The sequence below is a fragment of the Conger conger genome, chromosome 3, assembly GCF_963514075.1.
Source record: "Conger conger chromosome 3, fConCon1.1, whole genome shotgun sequence".
In the NCBI taxonomy this organism is placed as follows: domain Eukaryota; kingdom Metazoa; phylum Chordata; class Actinopteri; order Anguilliformes; family Congridae; genus Conger; species Conger conger.
The window spans coordinates 63,129,970-63,152,204 of NC_083762.1; the positions used below are offsets into that span (position 1 = coordinate 63,129,970).

At 41.8% G+C, this 22,235-nt stretch overlaps 2 protein-coding genes across 4 annotated transcripts; one reads left to right on the forward strand and one right to left on the reverse strand.

Moving 5' to 3' along the window:
- Positions 1-927: 927 nt before the first annotated feature.
- On the reverse strand, positions 928-6,838 carry ing1 (inhibitor of growth family, member 1). The gene is made up of 2 exons (XM_061234880.1): positions 5,662-6,838; positions 928-3,111 (listed from the first exon to the last, which is right to left on the reverse strand). Exons 1-2 carry the CDS (start codon positions 5,798-5,800, stop codon positions 2,405-2,407), a joined length of 846 nt encoding a protein of 281 aa, XP_061090864.1. The 5' UTR covers positions 5,801-6,838; the 3' UTR covers positions 928-2,404.
- Positions 6,184-22,059, forward strand: cars2 (cysteinyl-tRNA synthetase 2, mitochondrial). Of its 3 annotated transcripts, none has more exons than XM_061234878.1 (16): positions 6,184-6,274; positions 9,125-9,708; positions 9,806-9,856; positions 10,603-10,720; positions 10,829-10,900; positions 11,205-11,310; positions 13,367-13,447; positions 13,689-13,818; positions 14,201-14,334; positions 17,362-17,429; positions 17,945-18,011; positions 18,097-18,235; positions 19,623-19,746; positions 20,346-20,444; positions 20,545-20,763; positions 21,142-22,059. In XM_061234878.1, exons 2-16 carry the CDS (start codon positions 9,425-9,427, stop codon positions 21,211-21,213), a joined length of 1,764 nt encoding a protein of 587 aa, XP_061090862.1. In that variant the 5' UTR covers positions 6,184-6,274; positions 9,125-9,424; the 3' UTR covers positions 21,214-22,059. The 3 variants fall into 3 exon arrangements, with proteins under 3 accessions (XP_061090862.1, XP_061090863.1, XP_061090861.1); XM_061234879.1 differs by lacking the exon at positions 6,184-6,274 and adding an exon at positions 8,870-9,014; XM_061234877.1 differs by lacking the exon at positions 6,184-6,274 and having other exon boundaries at positions 8,897-9,708.
- Positions 22,060-22,235: the final 176 nt, after the last annotated feature.

The following is a 22,235-nucleotide window of genomic DNA, read 5'->3' on the forward strand; positions in this document are numbered from 1 at the left end:
GTAATTATAGCAATTTTTCTTCTGGACCTGCTACTGTCAGGAGAGAGAGCAAGGCAAGGAAGGTTAAGAGGTAGGGGGAGGGTGACGGTAGGAAGTGAATGGGGGGCTTTCAGGAAACTATATAGTATTTTACACCTCGTATCACCCATAATAATTTAGTTATCATGTTTCCTCTTGGAGTCTCCAAATTACCTTTTGGGAAACCCACGTAGACTTTGATATTGTCATCAAACTCAAAGGGGATTAGTCCAGATTGTGGCTAAGCCCACCGAGCACAGCCACAACTATCACGATCCACTCAAATACAAAAAAATCTTACACTGAGCTCTACTACAGTCCTCGGGGGGCACTTGCTAGAAGGTTATTGTTGTAACCAGGAACACCTGATTTAATGACTGAACCAATGAAACCACCAAAAAAATGCCCATGATTAGTTAAATCACGTGCAAGTTCCTGGTTACAGCAAAACGTTATGGCAAGTGGGTCCTGAGGACCAGGGTTAGAGTGATTTAGAGCAATTATCTTGGACTCTTAGAAAACAAACCAAAGGGTTACCTTTCAGAAGAGACCAGGATGACTCCTGTAGTCAAAATGGCATGTCATTTTCAAACTAGCGTTAAGAAAAGGGGTGATATTTAATGGGTGTGAATATTTTGCTTATAATCAACCACATATTTATTGAAGGAATTTAGGTCAAGCACCTTGCCTGAGGAACATGATCGCAATGCCCAATCAAGAACCTTTCAAAAGGATTCCTGTTGCCACTGAGGAATTAGAACACTTTTTCCTTCACAGTAAATTGTGTGCAATGTCATTAATGCTAGTGTAATATTAACAGTGATGTTTTCACAGTAGCAGCAAAGCTGAGTGACAAGTCATGTGAGATTCCAGTGGAGTTATCTGGATGAATGGCAAAGCATAAAAAAATTGTTTTTCTGTACAGTTTTTATTCATGGTGAGATACTAAAGCGTTCATTACACAAAGCTGCCTATTGGCCTTCAAATACAACAGTACATTTTAACATGTACCAATATCTACATTCAAAATGTTTTTGGATCTTCTGATGTACATGGGTCAAAAGAAATGGTATTCACATTTAAAGAAATATAATGGGCAAGGAGAGTCACACTTACCCAAATATTTACAAATGACTTCAACACAAAACTATTGCTGCATCATGTCTTCAGGTATTTTAGTTGCCAAACCCAGGACCACTTAAATGTTGGTTTTATTAAAACACTTGGCCCACTCACATCTGTTTGTATTGGGTCTGCCTTTACATTCACTCAAAACAAAGCAATAAATAACTTGCCATCTTAAACATTCCACATTGCAAGCCTTACTTAAGGAACTGCATCAGGATATCCATGTTGCCAATGTAAATTTCAGACGTCAAAATCAAAATGTGATGCCAGTGAGACTGAAACAGGAATGCAGCAATAGTCTAAGCAGGTAACAGTTACTGATGACAGCAAGGATGAGAACAATGTACAGTCTGTGACGCCAAATGCACAAACTGAGAAAAGAAAAACGTATCAGTCAAGTTATTGCTTTGTATTTTTTTTGCTAAACAATGGGAAGTGTGCAGTGCCGTTTAAAGACAGAAGAACTGTGGGCAGAGAAGCTCAACGGACAAACAGCACAGGACCTATGCCAGAAATAGCAGGAGCAAGTGGAAGACTAACATAAAACTGGGTCAAGGCTTTTTGTGCAAAAAGCAACTGGGTTTTTATAAATCACTGGTCACCTTTTCATTCAACATAAAAAAATGAAAATAACTTTCCTAAAAAAAATAAAAAATAAAATGCCAACTGCTCTTTGATGCATTCTGGTCTTGTTGGAAACTGCTCCCAGGCATTCCACGTCTTGTGTTACTTTTAAGAGGAGTTCCATTTGCCTTGTGGCACATTGTGACCAGCTTGAAAATACACTGTGAGTGTAGGGTCACTCAATACAGTGAAATACTATACGGCAGAAAAACCATAGACTTACCGCTGCCTTGCATTATGGTTTTAACACCATGCTATTCACTTACTGAATAGACTTTTTTTGCAGGAACACAAGAATCACTTAAGATAATTTACCCACTCAGCTCAGATGAACATTCTAGCTGATGGCAGTCTTGCTTTAAGCCTTTCCACCCTCCGATCCCAGGTTTTCCGATTCCTCGTGCACTTGGGACATGCTGCCTGCAGACCTGCTCGTTTTCTGATCGACAGACCATCACTCCCCACGTTTTTCTAAACAGCCTGTGCTCTTTAAAGGCAAGTCAAACTTCGGTTCCATCGTCACTGCTAACCAGCCTCCATCTTCAGTCACAACAGCCCTTTTACACTCGGAAGGACAGAACAAAAAACCGAGACGCCATTGCCCCTGTGCCTGTCCAGGTGACCAGGTATACGACTACCTGTTGTAAGCCCTCTCCTTTTTGGACTTCTCCAGGGCTTTGTCCATCGTTTTCTCGCTCTCCCCTCTGCATTTGGGGCAGTACCACTTCCCTTTCGGCTTGTGGTTGAGTGCCACACAGGAGAAGTGGAACCACTCGATCGGGCACTCGTCATTGTCGCAGCCTATCATCTCGCCGTAGGACACCTGGTCGCACAGACAGTAGGTGGGCTCGTTGGGGTCGATGGGCAGGTCCGCGGGCGACGGCTCCCTCTCCGCTTTGGCCTTGGACCGCTTCTTCTTCTTGGAAGTTTTGGCCTTCTTTTCCTTGGGAGTGCCCACGCTGATCTCGTCACTGTGGTCCAAGTTGCTGTTGGAGTTCTCCCGGTTCTCGTTGTTCTTCTGCCGCCGGGAGCGCTTGCTCCCCGGCTTGTCGACCGAGCTGGCTGCCTCTTCCCTCCTCTTGTCCTGACCCATCTTCCCTGGTGTGACGGTGCTCTCTGCCGGCTCCTGGCACGATTCAAAGAGCTCCACGTGACCCTCCACCTGCCGGCTGCGATTTTCCACAAGCTCCACCATCTGACTGACGATTTGGATCTTCTCGTCCCCGAGCTCCTGACTCCGGATCAGCGCCCTCTGGAGGCAGTGTGTCAGCCGCTTCCTCTGGACTGGGTCAGCCTCCTTCTTGTGCTTTTCATAGATCTCATCCAGCTCCTTCAGGACCTCTGCAAAGCAACCAGACCCAGGAAGACACACAATGTGAGAAGTTATGTCACAACTCACAAGCAATAGACAAATGGTAATATACATAAAAAATGTTATCCATACATCTCAATACAATTCCTTTGTTTTAGTGTATTTGTACCTAACCGTTCGTTAGAAGACGTGTGGTTGTCTTACTTTAAGGTATCTGCAGATCATTTTCTCTTACCTATGCTTATTTTTAAGAAAGATATGCAGGTTCTAATCAATAATCTTATTTTCAGCGAAACATTATGGCCAGTTAGCCACTGTTCATTTTTTTCAGTTGGTCTGAAAATGTACCATACCGTTAAGACAAAACCAAGACAATTATGAAGCAACGGTTTCCACAAAATTATTTTACATGCCCTTGACCACTTACGTGTCAAGACTGCCTTGTTTTTAAAACGCTACCACCAAGGTACTAACGCAGAGGTAATCAAACTGCACTTCTGAATGGCCGTGAAGTGCCTCTCAACCCTTCCATGCAGGGTGATTCTGAATGAAAGGGGAACGACGATGGCTTGCTTTTACTAGAAATATTGTGGGGCAAATTCACTGTGGGAAGAGACGCATCCGCTGCGTCTTACATAAGAACGGGGAACATCGGAGTGATCGTGTAAACACCAAACGTGTAATGTCGTTGATTGATGACTATAGTAAGATATTCTGACCGAAACCAAATTCGAATGCATTTGTACTTGCAGTGCCGCCCTCGCAAGTATTGAGCGTTTGTGCAACCAGGTAAAATCCAGTCAGAACGTTAGCCAAGCTAGACATAATGTGTCTTTATATCCACCATTTAAATATGTGGTTGGACATGCAACTCCGTCAACCAACTGACCCTGTTGGTAGGAACAAAGCACATAACTTTAACCGTAAGAAGCAAGCAGGCTTGCAAGCAAGCACACACAACCCCTACCAACAATGTAACTGAATAAGCCTTGCGTCTAATTTAAGAGAGACGTAGACATATTGACCATGCAGTTTCTGACACTTCGGATACCGTCATACACAGCTTAACACAAAAATGGCTGGCTATCCCACCCTAAACAAGAAGGACATCGGCTTTTCTCCCGGGAAAAGGGTAGGGTAGAGCTCTTGATTGGCATACATATCCTACCTATCAACATTTGAACAACAATAGCTTAAAAAAAATTCCACTTTACCTACCAATCAAAACACATTACCTTCATACACCGAGTCCCCGTTGCAGTGTGTGGGAGGCAATTTACTAAAGCTTTGAACCAATCGTTGGATGCATATCTAACGAAATGGGCCTGTGTCATATTTTCGTTCAATCGCTGTCCGATGAAGGTGGAGTTAAGTGTAATAATATGCAGATTTATCCGGCGTATTAAAACCAAACAGCAGGACAGCGAAACCAGGCAAGACGTGCGACAAACGCAGCCGCCAGGAGTAGAACTGTAGTGCTCTTAGCAGTAGTGCCAATGCTAAACATAAAGATGTAAAGGCTACCACACGCCCTACAAGTACACACGCAAGGTATTATCGATTGTAACACTGCATTCCAACTAGTTTCGCCTCGAAACCAAATCCCGCCTGCGCACAGTGCTAGCTAGCTACAAAGCTATGCTCGTTGACCAAAACCACCATAAGCTAACATTAGCTACAAACTTCAATAATCTGCTCTAGTCTGATGAGACATCCAGCCAACGCAATACACTGAAGCTCAGGGAACAAAAATAGTTTTGTCCGTAACATCACTATAAATATGGACCGAATGAAAAATGTTAACGTTTGCCATCTACTACGCCAAATAACCATTTCCCCCCCATACAATTGTATCCAGGACTTCGATCGATCGAACCGGTGTTATGTTACGATAGATAACCAGAACCTAATCTAGCTATAGTATACATAGCTGTAACGTTACATGATACAAATGATCAAATGCATAACAAATATCTCGCACTTAGCTAGCTAAAATAAGATTGTTTGGCCAGTCCATTTCCCCTAAACTTTCGTCAGTGGAGCTTAAGAGGAGCGGCTTCGGTTTATATAGCTATAAAAACTCACAAACTAGCAAGTTAGCGACTGAGAACATCTGACCATAGAATAGGTAACAATTATTTTGTATTAACGTTATTACAAACAAAACTGAGGTGAAGAACCTAGCTTGTTGGCGACACACAAACGCTGCTACTGCTTCTCACTCACGTCAACAGCCATCATGAATATTGCAGTTAACGTTAACTAACTGGCTGGCTAGCTACAGTCCAAATTGCGATTGGTTTTATCTGTAGTTTTTTTCATTTGGGTCTTAGAAAATGCAACCAACAACACGGATGGTCAATACTGTTAGCATTTAACAAAAATCGAAGTTAAAATTGAGGTTGGTCTCTTCAATACCATTGTCGCTTACGTTGTAGACCAACGTTATAAACACAGTTAAAGAGCAGAAATCTTTTGTTCCGCCCCGCGGTTTTACTGCACAAATCGGGAGGTTTTTTAAACTAACGTTAGCCTAACAGGGGCTGCAATAATTTGATCCCGTAAAAAATGCAACTTACCTTGATATTTAGCGTCGATTTCCCTCATAAGAGACACATTTCTCTGTAGGTCGAAAGGCAACGATTCAACCAAGTCCAAATAGTCTTCCACATAATTAGTAACGTGGAGTGAGTCCCCGGTAGTGCCAGGGCTTAACATTTTCCCCTTTTCAAATCACCCTCAATTCAGTCGCTGTCCAAAAAAAGGATATACTGCAAGCTGCACTTTAAGGTATAGCAAGCCAGCTAGTTGGAGAGTGAATGTCAGGCAAACACAACACGGTGGCTGCTAATACTAGCTAGCTAGTTTGTGGCCAACGGGTCCTCTCTTAAACCGTAACAAAACGTTCAGACGCCAAAAAGCCAGCTAAAGTATTCAGCTGTCTAACCCTCGCAGCTAAGTGTGCCGATTCATCCGAGTTTGCGACCTCTCAATGTCTGCTTGGATATGGCAATATCTGGTTTTCTGGTCCCCGTACTTGATCCAACGTGGAAAATGAGTTACCAGTTCAAACACTTGGGAAACATTTATCCTAGCATGATGTGCGCATGCGAACAAGTCACAATTTATCTTGCTTGCTAACTGCGCTCGTTCAGTAAAAACATTGTAAGTTTGATCCTGGTCAGAGCCAGAGTAAGTGAATTACCAACCTTAATGTTGCCTAACTTCGTATTCTGTGCAAACAAGTTATTTTTGGTTCACACTGACTAAGTAAGTTACGATATGGCTAACGGTAACTCAGTCAGTATGTGTGATTAACGGTAGGCGATACATTTCTGTTGGGGTAGCGTTAACTTAGTATTTTATGTCACTAATAGCTTGCGCTATGGATTTGCTATGTCACAGCAATCACTAGATTAATAATACGCTTGCCAGTTAGCTAGCTATCCACGGAGCTTAACTGGGTTCAGAGAAATGCCATGAACTAGCTCGCTGTCAAGGTTTTTCGCGAACTTGCGAAGCTAACTGGGCTAGCATGGCCAAGACATGGATATGGAGAAAAACGGTAATGTTAGTCTACTTGGCTTGCTGCATACGGTATATTAGTTAGCTAGCTAGCCAAGTAACTTTATCAGCCTCTTTCAACGATGTCATTTTAATCTGAAATATTGCAGTATTAAAATGCTACAATAATTAGATTCCCATTAAGTTACACTATCGTTTCAATTTTTACAGAACCGAAGGAAAGGATAACCACTTAACTATTCTCGAACAAAGAAACTAAAAAATGTTAGCCAATAAGAGTTCGCCATCACCTTGCTGAGCCAATCACCGGAGGGGAGGAGGCGGGAAATATTAGCGCGTCTATCGTTTCTCATAGCAACCAATACCCAGGAAGCATTTTCATGTTATTTGACGGTACGGCTACTACACAGCGGAAACAATTATGAAGTATTTGGTTACTTTGTACGAAATTCGACATGCACTTAAGAACACTTCCCCGATACTCAAAGCAAGACAGTTAAAGACTTAGAAATGTTTTTGGGGAATCTGGTTACCTCTGCCAGTCGGCGGACTTTACAGCAAGACCAAAATCATATCTCAAAATCCACACAGAAATGGTTCTGTGACAAAAAAAATGTTTATGTTTTGCTATGGTCAACTAAGTCAACAGACCACAATCCATTTGAAAACCAGTGGGCTGAACTTAAGAGGGCAGTTGGTAAGCGCAAACCCAAGAATGTGAAGGATTGAAAGCATCTTCATAGAGTAATGATCCAAAATCTCTCCAAATGTGTTCAAAATCAACAATTTTACATATTGTTAAGAAGCAATAATATAGTGGTAAGCTCAGCAATAGCAAACAACCTGGTAGGAAGACTATGGAAGACCTTGGACGACCAAAGAATACCTTCAATTGTGAAGAAAACCATTCAACAGATCAAGAACACACTCCAGGACTTCTATGAAGACCACACCAGCATAACCTCAGAGGGTTTATCACAAGTTGCAAGATATCGATAAACCTCAGGAACAGGATGGCCAGATTAGAGTTTGCTAAACATGATAAGCTGTAGAGTCATGGAATGAAGTCTTATGGACAAATGAGATGAGTATTAACCTGTAGCAAAGTGATAGAGGAAAGTGTGGAGAGGAAAGTAACTTTTCATGATCCAAAGCATCCCCCCTCATCTGTGAAACATGGTAGATGGTTTGGGCATATGGCTGACATGGAGCTGGCTCACCCTTCACTGCTGATGTGTCTGCTGATGGCTGTATGGATGCATTCTGAAGTGTACAGAAACATCATATCTCCTCAGATCCAACTGAATGTGTGTCATGGTTTTGTGTCACTGTCCCCAAATTTTGCCAGGAAGTGTACATTAATATAATAACAAGACAGGAAAGCATGCCCTTGTCCAACCGTGAAGCCCCAGAAGGAAGCCTGTACTGCACATGTCTGTGCTGTGAGTGCAAAACATTGGACCTCTCCATGAACATGAATGAGGAATATCAAAATAAAAGTGAATGAAGGCAAAGTAAAACTTCCCTGATGTTATTTTGAAGCTATTTTGAAAGTAATGATAGTTGTGTTTCATATGAAAAGCAGTTAATACATATTTTGTATATCTGTTCCCCATATAAAGTATATGGAGTGCCTAGCAACAGCACTTCCCAAACTGCCTTGTAGCAAGATCCCATTGGCCCAAACCGATCAGTTGAACTAGTTAATGTAATGAAATATTACCTTTGCGGCATTTTTCATTGTGTATTCCAGGTAGTTGTGTGATAGAGTAGAGAGCAAGTAGTAAAATTAGTAGTAGTAGTAATTACTAACATTTCTAAGATCGCTATGTGTAAAGCTAAACTGAAACTATGTAGTTATTGCTAACTAGCTTATGAGCTACTTAGCTTCTATTTTCCCCAATAGCAATCATCGTGCCACAAACTGTTACACATCATGAAATGTATGATCTTTATGACCGATAGTGTTTTCTTTGAGTGTCAAAGCAGTTTGGTTTTCTACATTGAGTTCAACAGGCAGCAGCAAGCACTGCATATTGGTACAATATGGCACAAGAACAATTCTATTCATACATAACTGATCACATTTGCGATCACCATCTTCAGAGAAAAAAGGGGAAGAAAAAGAAATGAACATAAAATAATAATATAAAACAGAAATAAATAGGATAAATAACATAAGCAAAATAAAAAAAGTTTTACATATTTGCAGCAAGTTCTAAGTACTATAAGTTCGTTTTTGCAGTCAGTATGCGCACTTCCGGGGTTTCACTGCCGGCCCCTCCCACCCTCTCCTGTGTGCTCGCGTGTTTTGCGGTTGCCGCCATACTTGGGACTAAGTAGTCCTGTGCCTCTGCTCCTCCTACTACCTTCAGTTCAGTCCATTTGCGGCATCTTTTTTTCTTAGGTTTGCATATGAACAGCCATTTTGTTACTGGTCTAGATTATTTCAAATGAGGTTCCGTCCCATAGATCTGTATAAGAACAGTTCAGTGATCTGTTCTCTTTGGTTTGCAGGTGTAAAGTGGCAGCTCTACTTCAGATGACGGGACTTCCGTGTTACACAGGGCCACAATGACATCAAACGACGAGCATGTGTTATGATTATACAACGTAGTATATAGCTGCCTCGCTTCAGTACTTGAAAGTGAAACTTTTCCAAGGTCTGAAATCACACTCGTGTGCACAGTAAGACAAGAAATCTGACTGCTTTTGTGAATGTGATCTGACAGCACTATGCAGCCACCGACCTGTGGATGAGTAACGAGAGAAAATGTGTCGCAACATAGCTAGCTACTGTTCTACAGAAAAGCCATAATGAGAATTAACAACATGAAAATATTCAGGTTACTAAACGTGACTTGCCGCGTAATGAGGCTAAACGACGCAAGATTGCTGCAGCGAAATCAATGTGGAGTAGGACATTGCTTCTCTGTTAGAAACCGTATAGCCATAAACACACAATTCGCAAATTCTTTTTGCACCCGGGATGATCATAAATGTGAAAGACCAAAAGGGTACGACACTGGGTTAAAAACCTACAACAGTCTGACCAGACAAAAAGAGCCTCTGGTGCTGGCAAAGGAAGGAACGGCTACATGGTACTTAATTTACACATCGCTGAGTAGTTTTATGAATAACAATAATCTGAACAGTGGAAGGATTGTAACCTATCTTCTCTCTTCTGTCGTTTTGAAGGTATAGCTGTGGACCCACAGTTTATGATCATGCACACCTTGGGCACGCTTGGTAAGTAGTTGCAGTTTTTATTCTTTTAGATAGCTAGCCTACTTGTTGGCAGTTGGCAGACCTGTCAACCTACGGATGTTGATTGATGATCGGCTTGTGAACAGGTTATAGGGTCATGCTAATTATTCTACCAGTAGTCGATGCGGATATGTATTTATGCATGATATAAGAATTGGGCGAATTAAAATTGTCCTACATCTAAACCTACATCTAAAAACATAAATATTCTGTAAATACATACAAGGGTAATAACTGGGATTCATGAGTGTGTAAATCTGAGGTTACTTATTGGAGCAAGAGTGCTTCAAAAGTGGACACGGATACAATAATTCAGGAACCAAAGCCTGGGTAAATAACATGCAAATCAAATCAATAAACAGATGCAATAAATAAACAATGCATCACTCCTTCAAAGTGACTGCAAGAAGGATGGTTTGAACCAGATTTAAAAGGTAGTTTTCTGTGCTGGGTTCTACACCTTGCACGCGAGCGACCTAAACTTAAAGTTATATACAGTGATATTATTTGTAGCTACATAGCAATGGCTGAAATTGAATGGTTGTTTTCATTTAGGCTGGGCAAATCTCCATAAATAATTCTTGACGCATTATAAATCTTGCATTTGTGCAGTTGTTTTGGTATGTATACTTTGGTTGTTTATCTTTTACCTCACAACAGTACTGTAGATATAAAATAAATGTAAACATTTTGAGTGCAGACATTTTTTTGTCATTCCTCTTCTCCAGCTCCTATGTGAGATTTGACATCATTCAAAGAATTTTATCCAGATTTTTTGGGATAAATGTAATCCATGTGATGGTGATCACTGATATTGATGACAAAATTATTAAGAGAAGCTTACAGGTAAGCATATCTCATTGCCAATATGATGCAAGTACTTTCCATATCTATCAACTGGCTTATTATAGAATGACTGTTATTTGCTTGTTGAAAATATATTGGATTTTTCAGGAAAACATTTCCCCAACAGTCTTGGCTCAAATGTATGAAGAAGAGTTTAAGAATGACATGCTAGCCTTGAAGGTGAGCAGTATGCGTCTTCTAAAATAAACAGTTACAGGATATTACTTATTGAAATGCTTTATTCACACTTTTGTGAAGTTCAATGCATAATTACCACTATGACAAGCTGAATTGAAATCAAAACATGGTTTTACGTTGCTGGTAATCATCATGACCACAATGGGCTGTTTTCTTTCTTTTTAAACATTAAAAAATGTACCCATCCTCTCGGGGTGATGTAACATTGATATATAATATGCATTGGCATATGCATATTGTAAGCAGTTCCAGGGTTTGATTTATGTCCCCTCTGTGCCTGGTCCAGGTGAATCCTCCATCGGTTTATATGCGAGTTACAGAGAACGTTCCTCAGATTATTACCTTCATACAGGGCATCATCAGAAATGGACATGCGTACGCCACAAACCGAGGTGTGTCTGTTGAATTAAGAATAAGTCAAAATGAGCAGTATTCCTAGGTTTAAAAAATATATATAAAATAAAATAAAAAATCTAAATTTCTTGGTGGTGTAGTATAATGGAGCATGACCCAAGTATTTTACTGCTGTTGTGCCCTTGACCAAAGTATTTCACCTGAAGTGCTTTATCTATATTTCCAGCTGTATAAATAGATACAGTGTGAAAATTGTGTAAGTCACCCTGGACAGGAGTATGTGCTAAATATCAGTAATCAGTAACTTGGAGTGTTACATATACTCCCACTTTATAATGGCATAACTACCTAACACTCCTTGTAATTACAAGTGAAACTCGAAGAATTAGAATATCGTGCAAAAGTTCATTTATTTCAATAACTCAACTTTAAAGGTGAAACTAATATATTACATAGACAAATTACATGCAAAGCAAGATATTTCAAGCCTTTATTTGTTATAATTTTGATGATTATGGCTTACAGCTTATGAAAACCTCAAATTCAAAATCTCAGAAAATTAGAATATTACATGAAATCAATCAAAAAAGGATTTTAAATACAGAAATGTCGGCCCTCTGAAAAGTATAATCATGCATATGTACTCAGTACTTGGTTTGGGCCCCTTTTGCATGAATTACTGCCTCAATGCGGCGTGGCATGGATGCAATCAGCCTGTGGCACTGCTGAGGCTCTTCTGCATTGTTCGGTCTCATGTCTCTCATCTTTCTCTTGGCAATGCCCCATAGATTTTCTATGGGGTTCAGGTCAGGTGAGTCAGATGAGTTTGCTGGCCAATCAAGCACAGTAATCCCATGGTCATTGAACCAGGTTTTGGTACTTTTGGCAGTGTGGGCAGGTGCTAAGTCCTGCTGGAAAATAAAGTCAGCGTCTCCATAAAGCTTGTCTGCTGAAGGAACCATGAAGTCCTCTAAAATTTCCTGGTAGACGGTTGCGTTGACCCTGGACTTAATAAAGCACAGTGGACCAACACCAGCAGATGACATGGCTCCCCAAATCAACACTGACTGTGGAAACTTCACACTGGACTTTAAGCATCTTGGATTGTGTGCCTCTCCATTCTTCCTCCAGACTCTGGGACCTTGGTTTCCAAATGAGATGCAAAATTTGCTCTCATCAGAGAAGAGGACTTTGGACCACTGAACAACAGACCAGTTCTTTTTTTCTTTAGCCCAGGTAAGACGCTTCTGGCGTTGGTTGTTAGTCAGGAGCGGCTTCACAAGAGGAATACAACATCTGAAGCCCATGTCCAGGATCCGTCTGTGTGTGGTGGCTCTTAATGCATCAACTCCAGCCCCAGTCCACGCCTTGTGAAGCTCTCCCACACTTTTGAATGGCCTTTTCCTGACAATCCTCTCCAGGATGCGGTCATCCCTGCTGCTTGTGCACCTTTTTCTTCCACACTTTTTCCTTCCACTTAACTTTCTATTAATGTGCTTTGATATAGCACTTTGAGAACATCCAACTTCTCTTGCAATTACCTTTTGAGGCTTTCCCTCCTTGTAGAGGGTGTCGATGATGGTTTTCTGCACAACAGTCAGGTCAGCAGTCTTCCCCATGATTGTGAATTCTACTGAACCAGACTGAGAGACAATTTAAAGGCTCAGGAACCCTTTGCAGGTGTTTTGGATTAATTAGCTGATTAGAGTGTGACACTTTGAGCCTACAATAATATACCTTTCCACAATATTCTAATTTTCTGAGATTTTGAATTTGGGGTTTTCATAAGCTTTAAGCCATAATAATCAAAAATATTATCTGCACAAGGACAATACCCATTTTTTTTTGTATTTTCTTTTCTTTTGATTTACATGTTCTTCAGACAGTGACCTCATAAATGTAGTTGTGATTTTGTTTACATATGAGGGCGCTCTCCTGATTTTGATTGCTGTTGGATTGCCCCATTGAAAATATTTTTTTATATTAATGTGCTGTTTGTGTATTAAAAGATAGCAAGTTAAGATCTGTATGTAAGCCACTTATAATTGGTGTTCTTTGCAGTGTGCTTTATTTGAATTGTGTGTTTCAATACAGGAGATGTGTATTTTGATGTCAAGTCAATCGGGGACCGATACGGCAAGTTCAGGGTCAGTGATGACGCAGTTGGCAAGGCAGGTATGGAATTTCTATGTGTCACTTATACTCACTCTTTGACACACATTTAACATTACATATTTTACTTTTCAGGTGTGTCTGTTTTCAGAAAGTACAAACACCAAGGTGTGATGGCATAATTTGTAACCTATACACAGGTCACAGAATTGAGAAAATTTAAATCAGGGTCGGTTACGCTGAGATGAAACAAATTTTTGGGGTGCTCCGTCGGTGACTGACTCTTAAGTGTGCTGGCCTGCAGGGGACATTGAGAAGAAGGACTTGAGGGATTTTGCCCTGTGGAAGGGTGCAAAACCTGGGGAACCACACTGGGAGTCTCCCTGGGGACAAGGCCGACCTGGCTGGCACATCGAGTGTTCCACCATCGCCAGGTTAGTGAAATGAAAAAATAAAAACGAGATGAATAAAATATCGACTTTCTTATCCAAGTTTTTTTGTTGTTTATACTCAGATTGATGTGTGCTGCTTATACAAAAAAGATCTGTTTCAGGTATGACACCTTTGTTTGTCATACCTGAAACAAAGCAAAAAGCATTGCTGTGTGCATTTAGGACAAATTCTATTACGTGTAGCAAAAAAAGAAAGAAACGAACTATTTTTTTAGGTAGAGATGATCTATAGATATATTTTGTATAGACAGTAGATGTTAGTTTACTTTTTTGCTGATTTGAATAGCATCCCCCTTGGTCATCTGTAGCCATCTGTAATCATCGGCCATAAACGTTTTTTCTTTTTTCGTTTGGCACCCTGCAGTTCTGTGTTTGGAAGTCAGCTGGACATCCACTCTGGTGGCATCGACCTGGCCTTCCCCCACCATGAGAATGAGGTTGCCCAATGTGAGGCCTACCACCAATGTGGGCAATGGGGGAACTACTTCCTGCATTCAGGTACAGTACCAGTCAAACCCGAAGTGATCTAGCTATATAAGCAATGCTAGTGCTGGGTTGTGATTTTGTATGGCATGATAAAATCACTATCACCAGTGTTTGGTAATAAGCTGATCTGGATGGCCTGGTTTGGGAGAGCCCGGATTGCACTCTGACCTGAATCGGTATCTGATGTCTTGTAGTGTACTGAAGTGTTATACGCCTAGGTCAGGGCCAAGAGCAGGGCTAGCTAACCCTGTTCCTGGTGATCAGGCACACCTGATGCTACAGCTCAACAAGATCTCTAGATGTTGAATGAGGTGTGCTTCAATAGTGTGGGGGTTTTGGAAAATCTGCAGGACGGTAGACCTCCTGCAACCGGGTTGGGCAGCCCTGGCCTAGAGGGTCTCAGTCACTCTGTAGCCTTTGCTCTGGTCACCAACTCTGTTCCTGGAGATCTACCATCCTGTAGGTTTTCGTTGCAACCCAAATTTGGCACACCTGATTTCACTAATTAGCAGCTCAACAGGATCTTTAGCTGTTGAATGAGGTGTGCTTTGCTGAGCTTGGAGTGAAAACCAACAGGACAGTATCTCCAGGAACAGGGATGGTGACCACTGTTTTAAGGGAAACATGTCTCTTCAGATGACACAAGCTAAGAGAAGACTATAGTGAATTTTTTGGGGAACATTTGGAGAGAGAAAAGTTTGGGCTCTGATTACAGCTTTCTTGTTGTCAGTCAGTTACATTTGTGCCGAAGGTTTCTGTGCCTGATATTTATCCACTTTAACCTTCTCCTGCTTTCAAGTGCCAGGTTCATTTCCATACCTTTGATGTCTGTCTGACTCATGTCTGATGTCCTGTGTGTGCTTCTCTTTAACCCATTATGGACTATGGCGCCCCATAGAAAGGCCTAGGTATCACAGTGCATTTCAATGGTCATGTGTCTTGAAAAACGGTCATATGATCAAATACATTGCTGGAGTCACATCCGTCATTTAAAGGAGATATAATGATATAATGTGCAGGTCGCATTTGTCTGTTAAGGGAGATGTAACGTGCAGGTCGCATCCGCCCATAAGGGGTTAAAATGTCATTTTGGAACAAAAGGGAAAAAGTAGTCTTAAAAATATTATTCCTGTAGTACAATTGTGGGAAAACCCCAGAGATATGGAAACATGAGCATGAGTACATAATACATAAAGGCAACAGGCAGATGTTTCGGTCACTGGTCATTGGATGACAGTTCCAGGTGGTAGCGGTGTAAACCTCAGGCTTCACCACGGTAGGGTACGATTTTGATTGTTGACTCAACGGTTCGATATTTGGCAATATACCACATTTTGTTACAATATTATCCAAAATGATCCAAATCCGATATCTTAAGAACCGGTAGATATGATGAGGACAAGTTGGAAAGGTAAACAGTGATGTCCGTAGTGTTACGAGAGAGCTAACCACTGTAAGATGAGGGACATTCAAAGAAAAAATTTGTTATGATCCATAACAATATGGATCAATTTTTGCACGTTGTATTGATGGGTTTGATTCATTGTCCTTTGAACCAATAAATTACACCCATACTGGATGACTACATCTGAATTTAACTAAATATGCAGTGACCTTTCTGCATGTAATCCATTACATGTATCCATTTTGCATGTTGTTACATATTCTTTCATTTTGTGGCTGATGAGTGCAAGTGTAGCTGCTAAAAATATGAAAACCAAATATCTTATTGAGAGTCTTGAAAGTAGGAGGTTGCCTTTTCTACATTCATGTGTTATACATTGCCTTGTAAAAAAATGTTTGTGTGAAGTAGCATATTCACTTCTGAATTTACTCGCTTATTAGTCTTGCGTGAATTACGTTTTTTTGAAATCCTGAACTTACCTTGGATTGTAACCTAGGTTATTTCCCAATGGCTCATTTGTGACCCTGTAAGTGGGCTTCCTAATTAGAGACTACTATTTTGAGTGAAAAGTTAACCAAGGCCAATGGGTTTACTATGTGTTAAAAATGTACCTTTGATATGTGATTTATTTACCACAGAGATGGTGTGGAAATGCATTCTCATAGGTACAATCTGCTGTGAGTATGGAGCTAAGTGTGAACTGTGCTGCATTGCAGGTGGCCTTAATGGGCTCAGCTATGCAGATGGAACCAGGGTCAGTCTGATTTCAGAATCCAAACCTACAGTGATTATTAGGCCCATAATTCACCTGCTGAAGAAGCTAGAGGTGGTGAAAAGTTAAAACCAAGGCCCTCAGCAATGCCCAGTGCAATTCCCAACTGGCTTCTCTCTCTCGACAAAAGTCACAAAAGAAACCCAAAAATAGTATGCTTTCATATTCACATGCAAAATTAAGGTGTTTTGATATTGGGGTAAAATGGCAAAATCGCATCCCAAATAGTACCTGGCTTGTCTGTCACACAATTGAGTAAAGTCAGTGGCAATTTAGCCAGTGTATCTGAAAAAGCCAAAGCCATCAACATGGCAGGTCCGGATTAGGGTTATGAGGAGTTATCTTCTGGAGAAACACACCCTCAAGTTGATGTTCAAGCAGGCAGGCCTGTGTAAATACATAGACATGACTGCCAAAACATTACTCACTGTGTTATCTGAATTGTATTTCTTAATAAAATGTGTGTCATATTTTGTATGCTATTTTCAGAGCAACTGCTTAAAACCAGTGTTATGCAGCAAATGGTTCTAAACCATGGAAAACCTAAAATGGCCTGTGCATTCTCCAAAGTAATATTCAGTTTGTGAACTGACTCGTCCTGACTCGTAAATTCACAAGGGATTACACTTACCAAGGCGGTTAAAAATAGTCAGTAAATTCCATGGGGCAAAACTATTCTTGTGTAATAGTTCTATAGATAGTTTGCATTGATGCCCTTTTATGCCCAACCTTTTTGTTACTGGCATTCATGGGAATATCTCTTGTTCTATAGCTTGCATAGCTGTCTATATTTACACCTACAGTGTATATGACTTAAAGTGAGGTTTAAGTATTTAAGTCTGTTTGTGGGGTTTTTTTGCAGGGCATCTACACTTAAAAGGAAGTGCTGAGAAAATGTCAAAATCCTTGAAAAACTATATTTCCATAAAGGTAATTATTTTCCGATCTCCATTGTTCATGTTTTGATAATTATTTCATTTTCAGTCAGCAGTCGTTCAAAACTATTAACTATGATCTCCCATCAAGGAAAACTTTGTGTCGATGTCATCAAGCCCTGGCCACCAACTGAGTACCTCTCTGTTGTATTGTTTTTTCATGTTTTTTTTTTAAAACAATATCGTAAATCTGGGGATACATTTTAAAAAACAAGGTTGTGTAATTGTTTTCTCATTATGGTAATTTTCTCCATTGATTCAAACTACTTCCTAGGTCCAGTCACTTTTGTGCTGAGCGATATTTTATCAAGTTACTTCTGTACTTTCTCTATTACAAGTACTACAACTCTAGTGCCCTCTAGGGGGAAAGTGGCACATTTCAGCCAACACCACAGGTCTAAAACAGACCTGCAAGTTGAATGAAGGTCATTAACCCAAGATGTGTACCACAAATCTAATAAATGTGTCAACTTATTCATTATAATTTGTCTCAATTTTCTCAACCAATAGGATTTCCTGCAGTTGTACACTGCCAATGAATTCCGAATGTTCTGCCTGTTGGCCAAGTACAGATCAGGTAGACTTTTTCTTTCAGTGTCCAATAAAAAAAAGAGGTGTCTCTGCCTTTTGGGTCTAAGCAGTTTCATGTCGGCTTCTTCCAGTGATCGACTACAGTGAAACCAGTATGGATGAAGCACGGAGCACTCTGGCCTCCATCTCTGCCTTCTCCCATGATGCCGAGGCCTACATGAAGGGTCAGCTGATGTGCCAGGGAGTGGAGGAGGCCATGTTGTGGGAAAGGTGGGGGTCTGACTGTGCCTGAGGAATTGCGAAAGGACATCTGCATTCATCTGTGCCACTCAATGAATTATAGCATGCAGTTCTTGCTAGATGACATGATTGCAAAATTGACCGTGGGTTGTTACCGCTACGCTTGGCTGTCCAAACAGCTAATCAGATTGGTGGTGCTTTCTAAGTTGCGTGGCTAAGGTACACCTGGTCAGTGCAAAGCTTTAGCATCTTGACTGATTTCTATCAGTTAATTTGTCTGCTAACCTCTGAGAGTTACAGAGTGAAGTTTTCTTTGAAAACCATGGTCAAATTAGGTTTAATAGCAGTGACTTGTATATAGGAAGGGTGAACAGGGAAGTGTCTGAACAGGAAGGAGTGTGGAAATCTGGAAGGACATGCAAGAAGGGTTGTGGATGAAGTTGTGGACTGCTTGGCCAAACTTTACAATAAGGGTCATGAATTAGCATTACAACTAATGTAGCTAAAATGAATTAATGGACAAATGCCTTAATTAAGCATGAAATTAACTTTTCATTAGTTAATGCATTTGTTAACAACTAACATATTTGTTACATGATATTTATACATTGGCAAACCATAGGATGAATTTATCAGTTAACTGTCGACAAATACATTAACTGTCTTTTTCATTCCAATATGAATTGGCAGTAACTAATGTAGTTGTTAACATGGATTAATGATGTTTTTGTACATGTAATGTACATTAACCGAGCTGTACAGAGAAGTTAATCTGTAGTAGTTAGTTAATGGCTACATTATTTCATGCCAATTCATGGAAGCTTTTTAAAAGTGTTGCAGACTGCTTTGTGTTGATGTGTTACTAGCAGTGTCACACTGTAGATTAGGACCCCACCAACCCAGTGCTGAGCACTTAACTCTGCTGTCCTGTGGGCCCTGCCTATGATCCCCAAACCCACAGGTCTAAAGTTGGCTCCAGACACTCACACTGCAGACAACGGTTTGTTAGTTTAACGTCAAGTGGTACCCTGAGGAATGCCTGTTGAAGGCTTGTCTGGGCGTCCTCAAGTGATGTCTTTGAGGAAAGGTACGGTGCCTGTATCGGCCTGATCTGTGGAACTGAATGTTGTCGGTTCATCCACCTGACCAGTCGAAGACCCACAACGCACTGCAGGCAAGGCTGTGCACAGAACCCTTTTGTGTTGGGGAATCGGGTCTTCTGCAGTTTGCGCTGTTGAATTTGCGACCCTCTCAATGCAGACTACAACACCTCTTCGTGCTTCTGAACTGGAGAGTAGACGCAGCTTCCGCTACAGAGCCTGCTGTGCTGTGAAAAGCCCCCCCCCCCCCCCGCCCCCGCCCCCGCCCCCGCCCCCGCCCCCGCCCCTGAAACGCTGTGCTCTTTGTGTTCCCCAAGGTTAGCCGCCGCTCAGGCCAGCGTTCAGACCGCGCTGGCAGATGACTTTCACACTCCGAGGGCCATCGACGCGATCATGAGCCTCGTTTCCCATGGCAACCGTCAGCTTCAGGCTGTTTCCAAGGTAACCCGTTAAGACCGTAAGCTGGGGGACGGCAGCCGTCTACTCAGTGCAAGGACAAGGGCAACAGGGGAGAGGCTGTGGAGCACGCTGTTCACATTTATGCTTCAGGATCTTTTTTTACAAAGAGTATCCAGAGACGCCATTTTGCTGCGACTCTTTGGCAGGGGGTTGTTCAGTCTGATCCAAAAAGGGCCAATGTGGGTGCATATTTTTGTTATAGCCTAAGACGCTTCGTTTTACTTGTCAAGGTCTAGATTGAAGACAAAGATAATGAATTGGTTCATTAGTTGAATCGGGTGTTGTAGTGCTCAGCTGATACAAAAATCTGCACTGACATTGTCCCTTTTCACAGAAGACTGGACACCCCTGCTTGAGCTCCACGCATTGCTGACTGGTCACCACTTATTCTCTCTAGACCATTTTCTGCAAATCTATGGTCTAAAACAGTTGCTCTCATTTTTTTGAATGTATTATTTATTGCTTATTAAATTGATTCAAAATTCTTGAGAAAGATTTCAACATCAGAAAATGCAGAAATATGCTGTTATTTAGAGTGTTTCATCGAGTAAACCGGTCTTTTCTGCACGTGTTCTGTGCAGGACGACTCATCTTCCAGGAGCCCGGCTGTCTTCGGGGCGATTCTTTCCTACATCCGGGGGTTCCTGGATAACCTCGGTGTTGAATTGCTGGACAGACAGGTTTGGGACTTGAATTCCCCCATTAGAGCTCACTCTCTCAGGAGCGCTCGTATGCCTTCCGTTCTGGGATGGCTTCACCTTCAGTCTGGCCTCTCTGCAGGTGGGCGCGATGGGGGACTCCTCCGGGACCCTGGAGAACGTGGTGGAGCGGCTGGTGAGGTTCCGCACTGAGGTGCGGGCGTTCGCGCTCTCTCCAGACGACCCCGCCGCTGGGGGGGGACCGGCCCGCCGCCCCCAGCCCCACCCGGACCGTGAGCCCCTGCTGAAGGCCTGCGATGCCCTCCGGAGGGACCTTGCCCCGCTCGGCGTCCACCTCAAGGTCAGCCCCAACACACACCCTTCTGGTTACAGCTACAGTGCATGTGCTTAAGTCCCCTTCACCAGAGGATCCAGAACTTCCAGAGTCCATGACCCATTATTATTATTGTTAGTTTTTAAACAGTTGGTCTCGTTGAGATCAAGATCTCCTCTTCAAGAGAGACCAGTTACAACAAAAAAGGATATAAATACAATGGACAAAGATATCTCAAACACACACATTACCGGTAATGTAAAGCACACTTACCACATTCTGTCTTTACGCAAGGAGTATTTAAAATTATGTCATTATAAAACCTAGTGTTGACAATACTATGTTTAGAAGAGATATTGTAATTAGTTTTGGGCTCCCCCTAAAGGCTGTTGTCCATCATTGCAGGACAGGGGAACCAGCACCACTTGGGAGATAACCAGGCAGAAGGTGCCGGAGAAGGAGGGTGCTGGAGACTAATCACAGATGGTTCTGACGGGAAGGCTGTGGTCACGTGACCTCAGTCACTTCAAGCAGCACCAAAACCTTCTTGCTAAGCAATGTGGGAAAAACGTGCCAAGCCAACTGAGAACTCCATGGAGAAGCTGCTTTTCTGAAGGAGCTGAATGTAATTCAGGCACAAGAAATGAAAGGCCAACATAATCATAATATAAATTGAAATTGGCCTACAAATTAAATGTATATACTTTATCTGCAGGCCAGTGTCATCCTTTTTTTTTGCCCAAAGCAAGAGTTGATTTCAGTGATCTCTGTTGCTGAAAATTAATGAATTTGTTTCACATCATTGCTCGCCAACGCCTGGTGGGACACAAGTAATCAATATGCAATTAAAAGGTTTGCCTTTCATTCTGAGATACTGTATTTGAAAAAGTAATTGGCGAAGTACAGCTACTGCAAACTGCCGACAGGATTTTGAATGCGTGTCAGTGGTGGTTGAACCGAACGTTGGCGGTTGGCAGCTGTCAGTGCTGCTGGCACGTTCGCAGCACCGCTGAAGGGGAGGCAGTGGTGTGTGTGACGCTGCGCTCTACCTTTCCGTCGCAGAGTGAACTGCAGCTGCATGCTGACTGAGTGCTCTGCGGGGACGCCGTCGCCAAGGACAACCGTGCTAATGATCACACAGAAAGCACCGTGTCCGAATGCAGTCTCTTTTCAGGCGAGAGTGTCGCTACCTCATTGCTGGACACAGACGTTTGCCCGGCCACAGGGTCGCCATCCGCTTCAGACAAGACGATCCCAATTGCAGAAACCTCAATGCAGTTGGGGCAAACTGGGCACAGTAATAAAATTAACTCCTAAATGCTTCATTTTTAAGTTTGCCATTTTGTATTTGACTATTTGAATAACTTGAGTTCCAATTTGTGAAAAGCATTCAGTCAATTGCACTTACTCTTCAGTAATTCAGTTATCTTTACCAAAGATTTAAAGTGAAGCAAATGTCAGTCTACATTTGTGTAATGAATCTTTTCATTACTTTCCAA

Excerpts from the sequence above, each read along its gene's own strand:
- ing1 (XM_061234880.1), bottom strand. The coding sequence starts at position 5,800 with ATGTTAAGCCCTGGCACTACCGGGGACTCACTCCACGTTACTAATTAT. Across the intron at positions 3,112-5,661 it reads AATCGACGCTAAATATCAAG|AGGTCCTGAAGGAGCTGGAT; the intron begins GTAAGTTGCATT and ends GTTGCTTTGCAG.
- cars2 (XM_061234878.1), top strand. The coding sequence starts at position 9,425 with ATGAGAATTAACAACATGAAAATATTCAGGTTACTAAACGTGACTTGC. Across the intron at positions 13,819-14,200 it reads GAGTGTTCCACCATCGCCAG|TTCTGTGTTTGGAAGTCAGC; the intron begins GTTAGTGAAATG and ends GGCACCCTGCAG. Across the intron at positions 18,236-19,622 it reads GAGGCCATGTTGTGGGAAAG|GTTAGCCGCCGCTCAGGCCA; the intron begins GTGGGGGTCTGA and ends GTGTTCCCCAAG.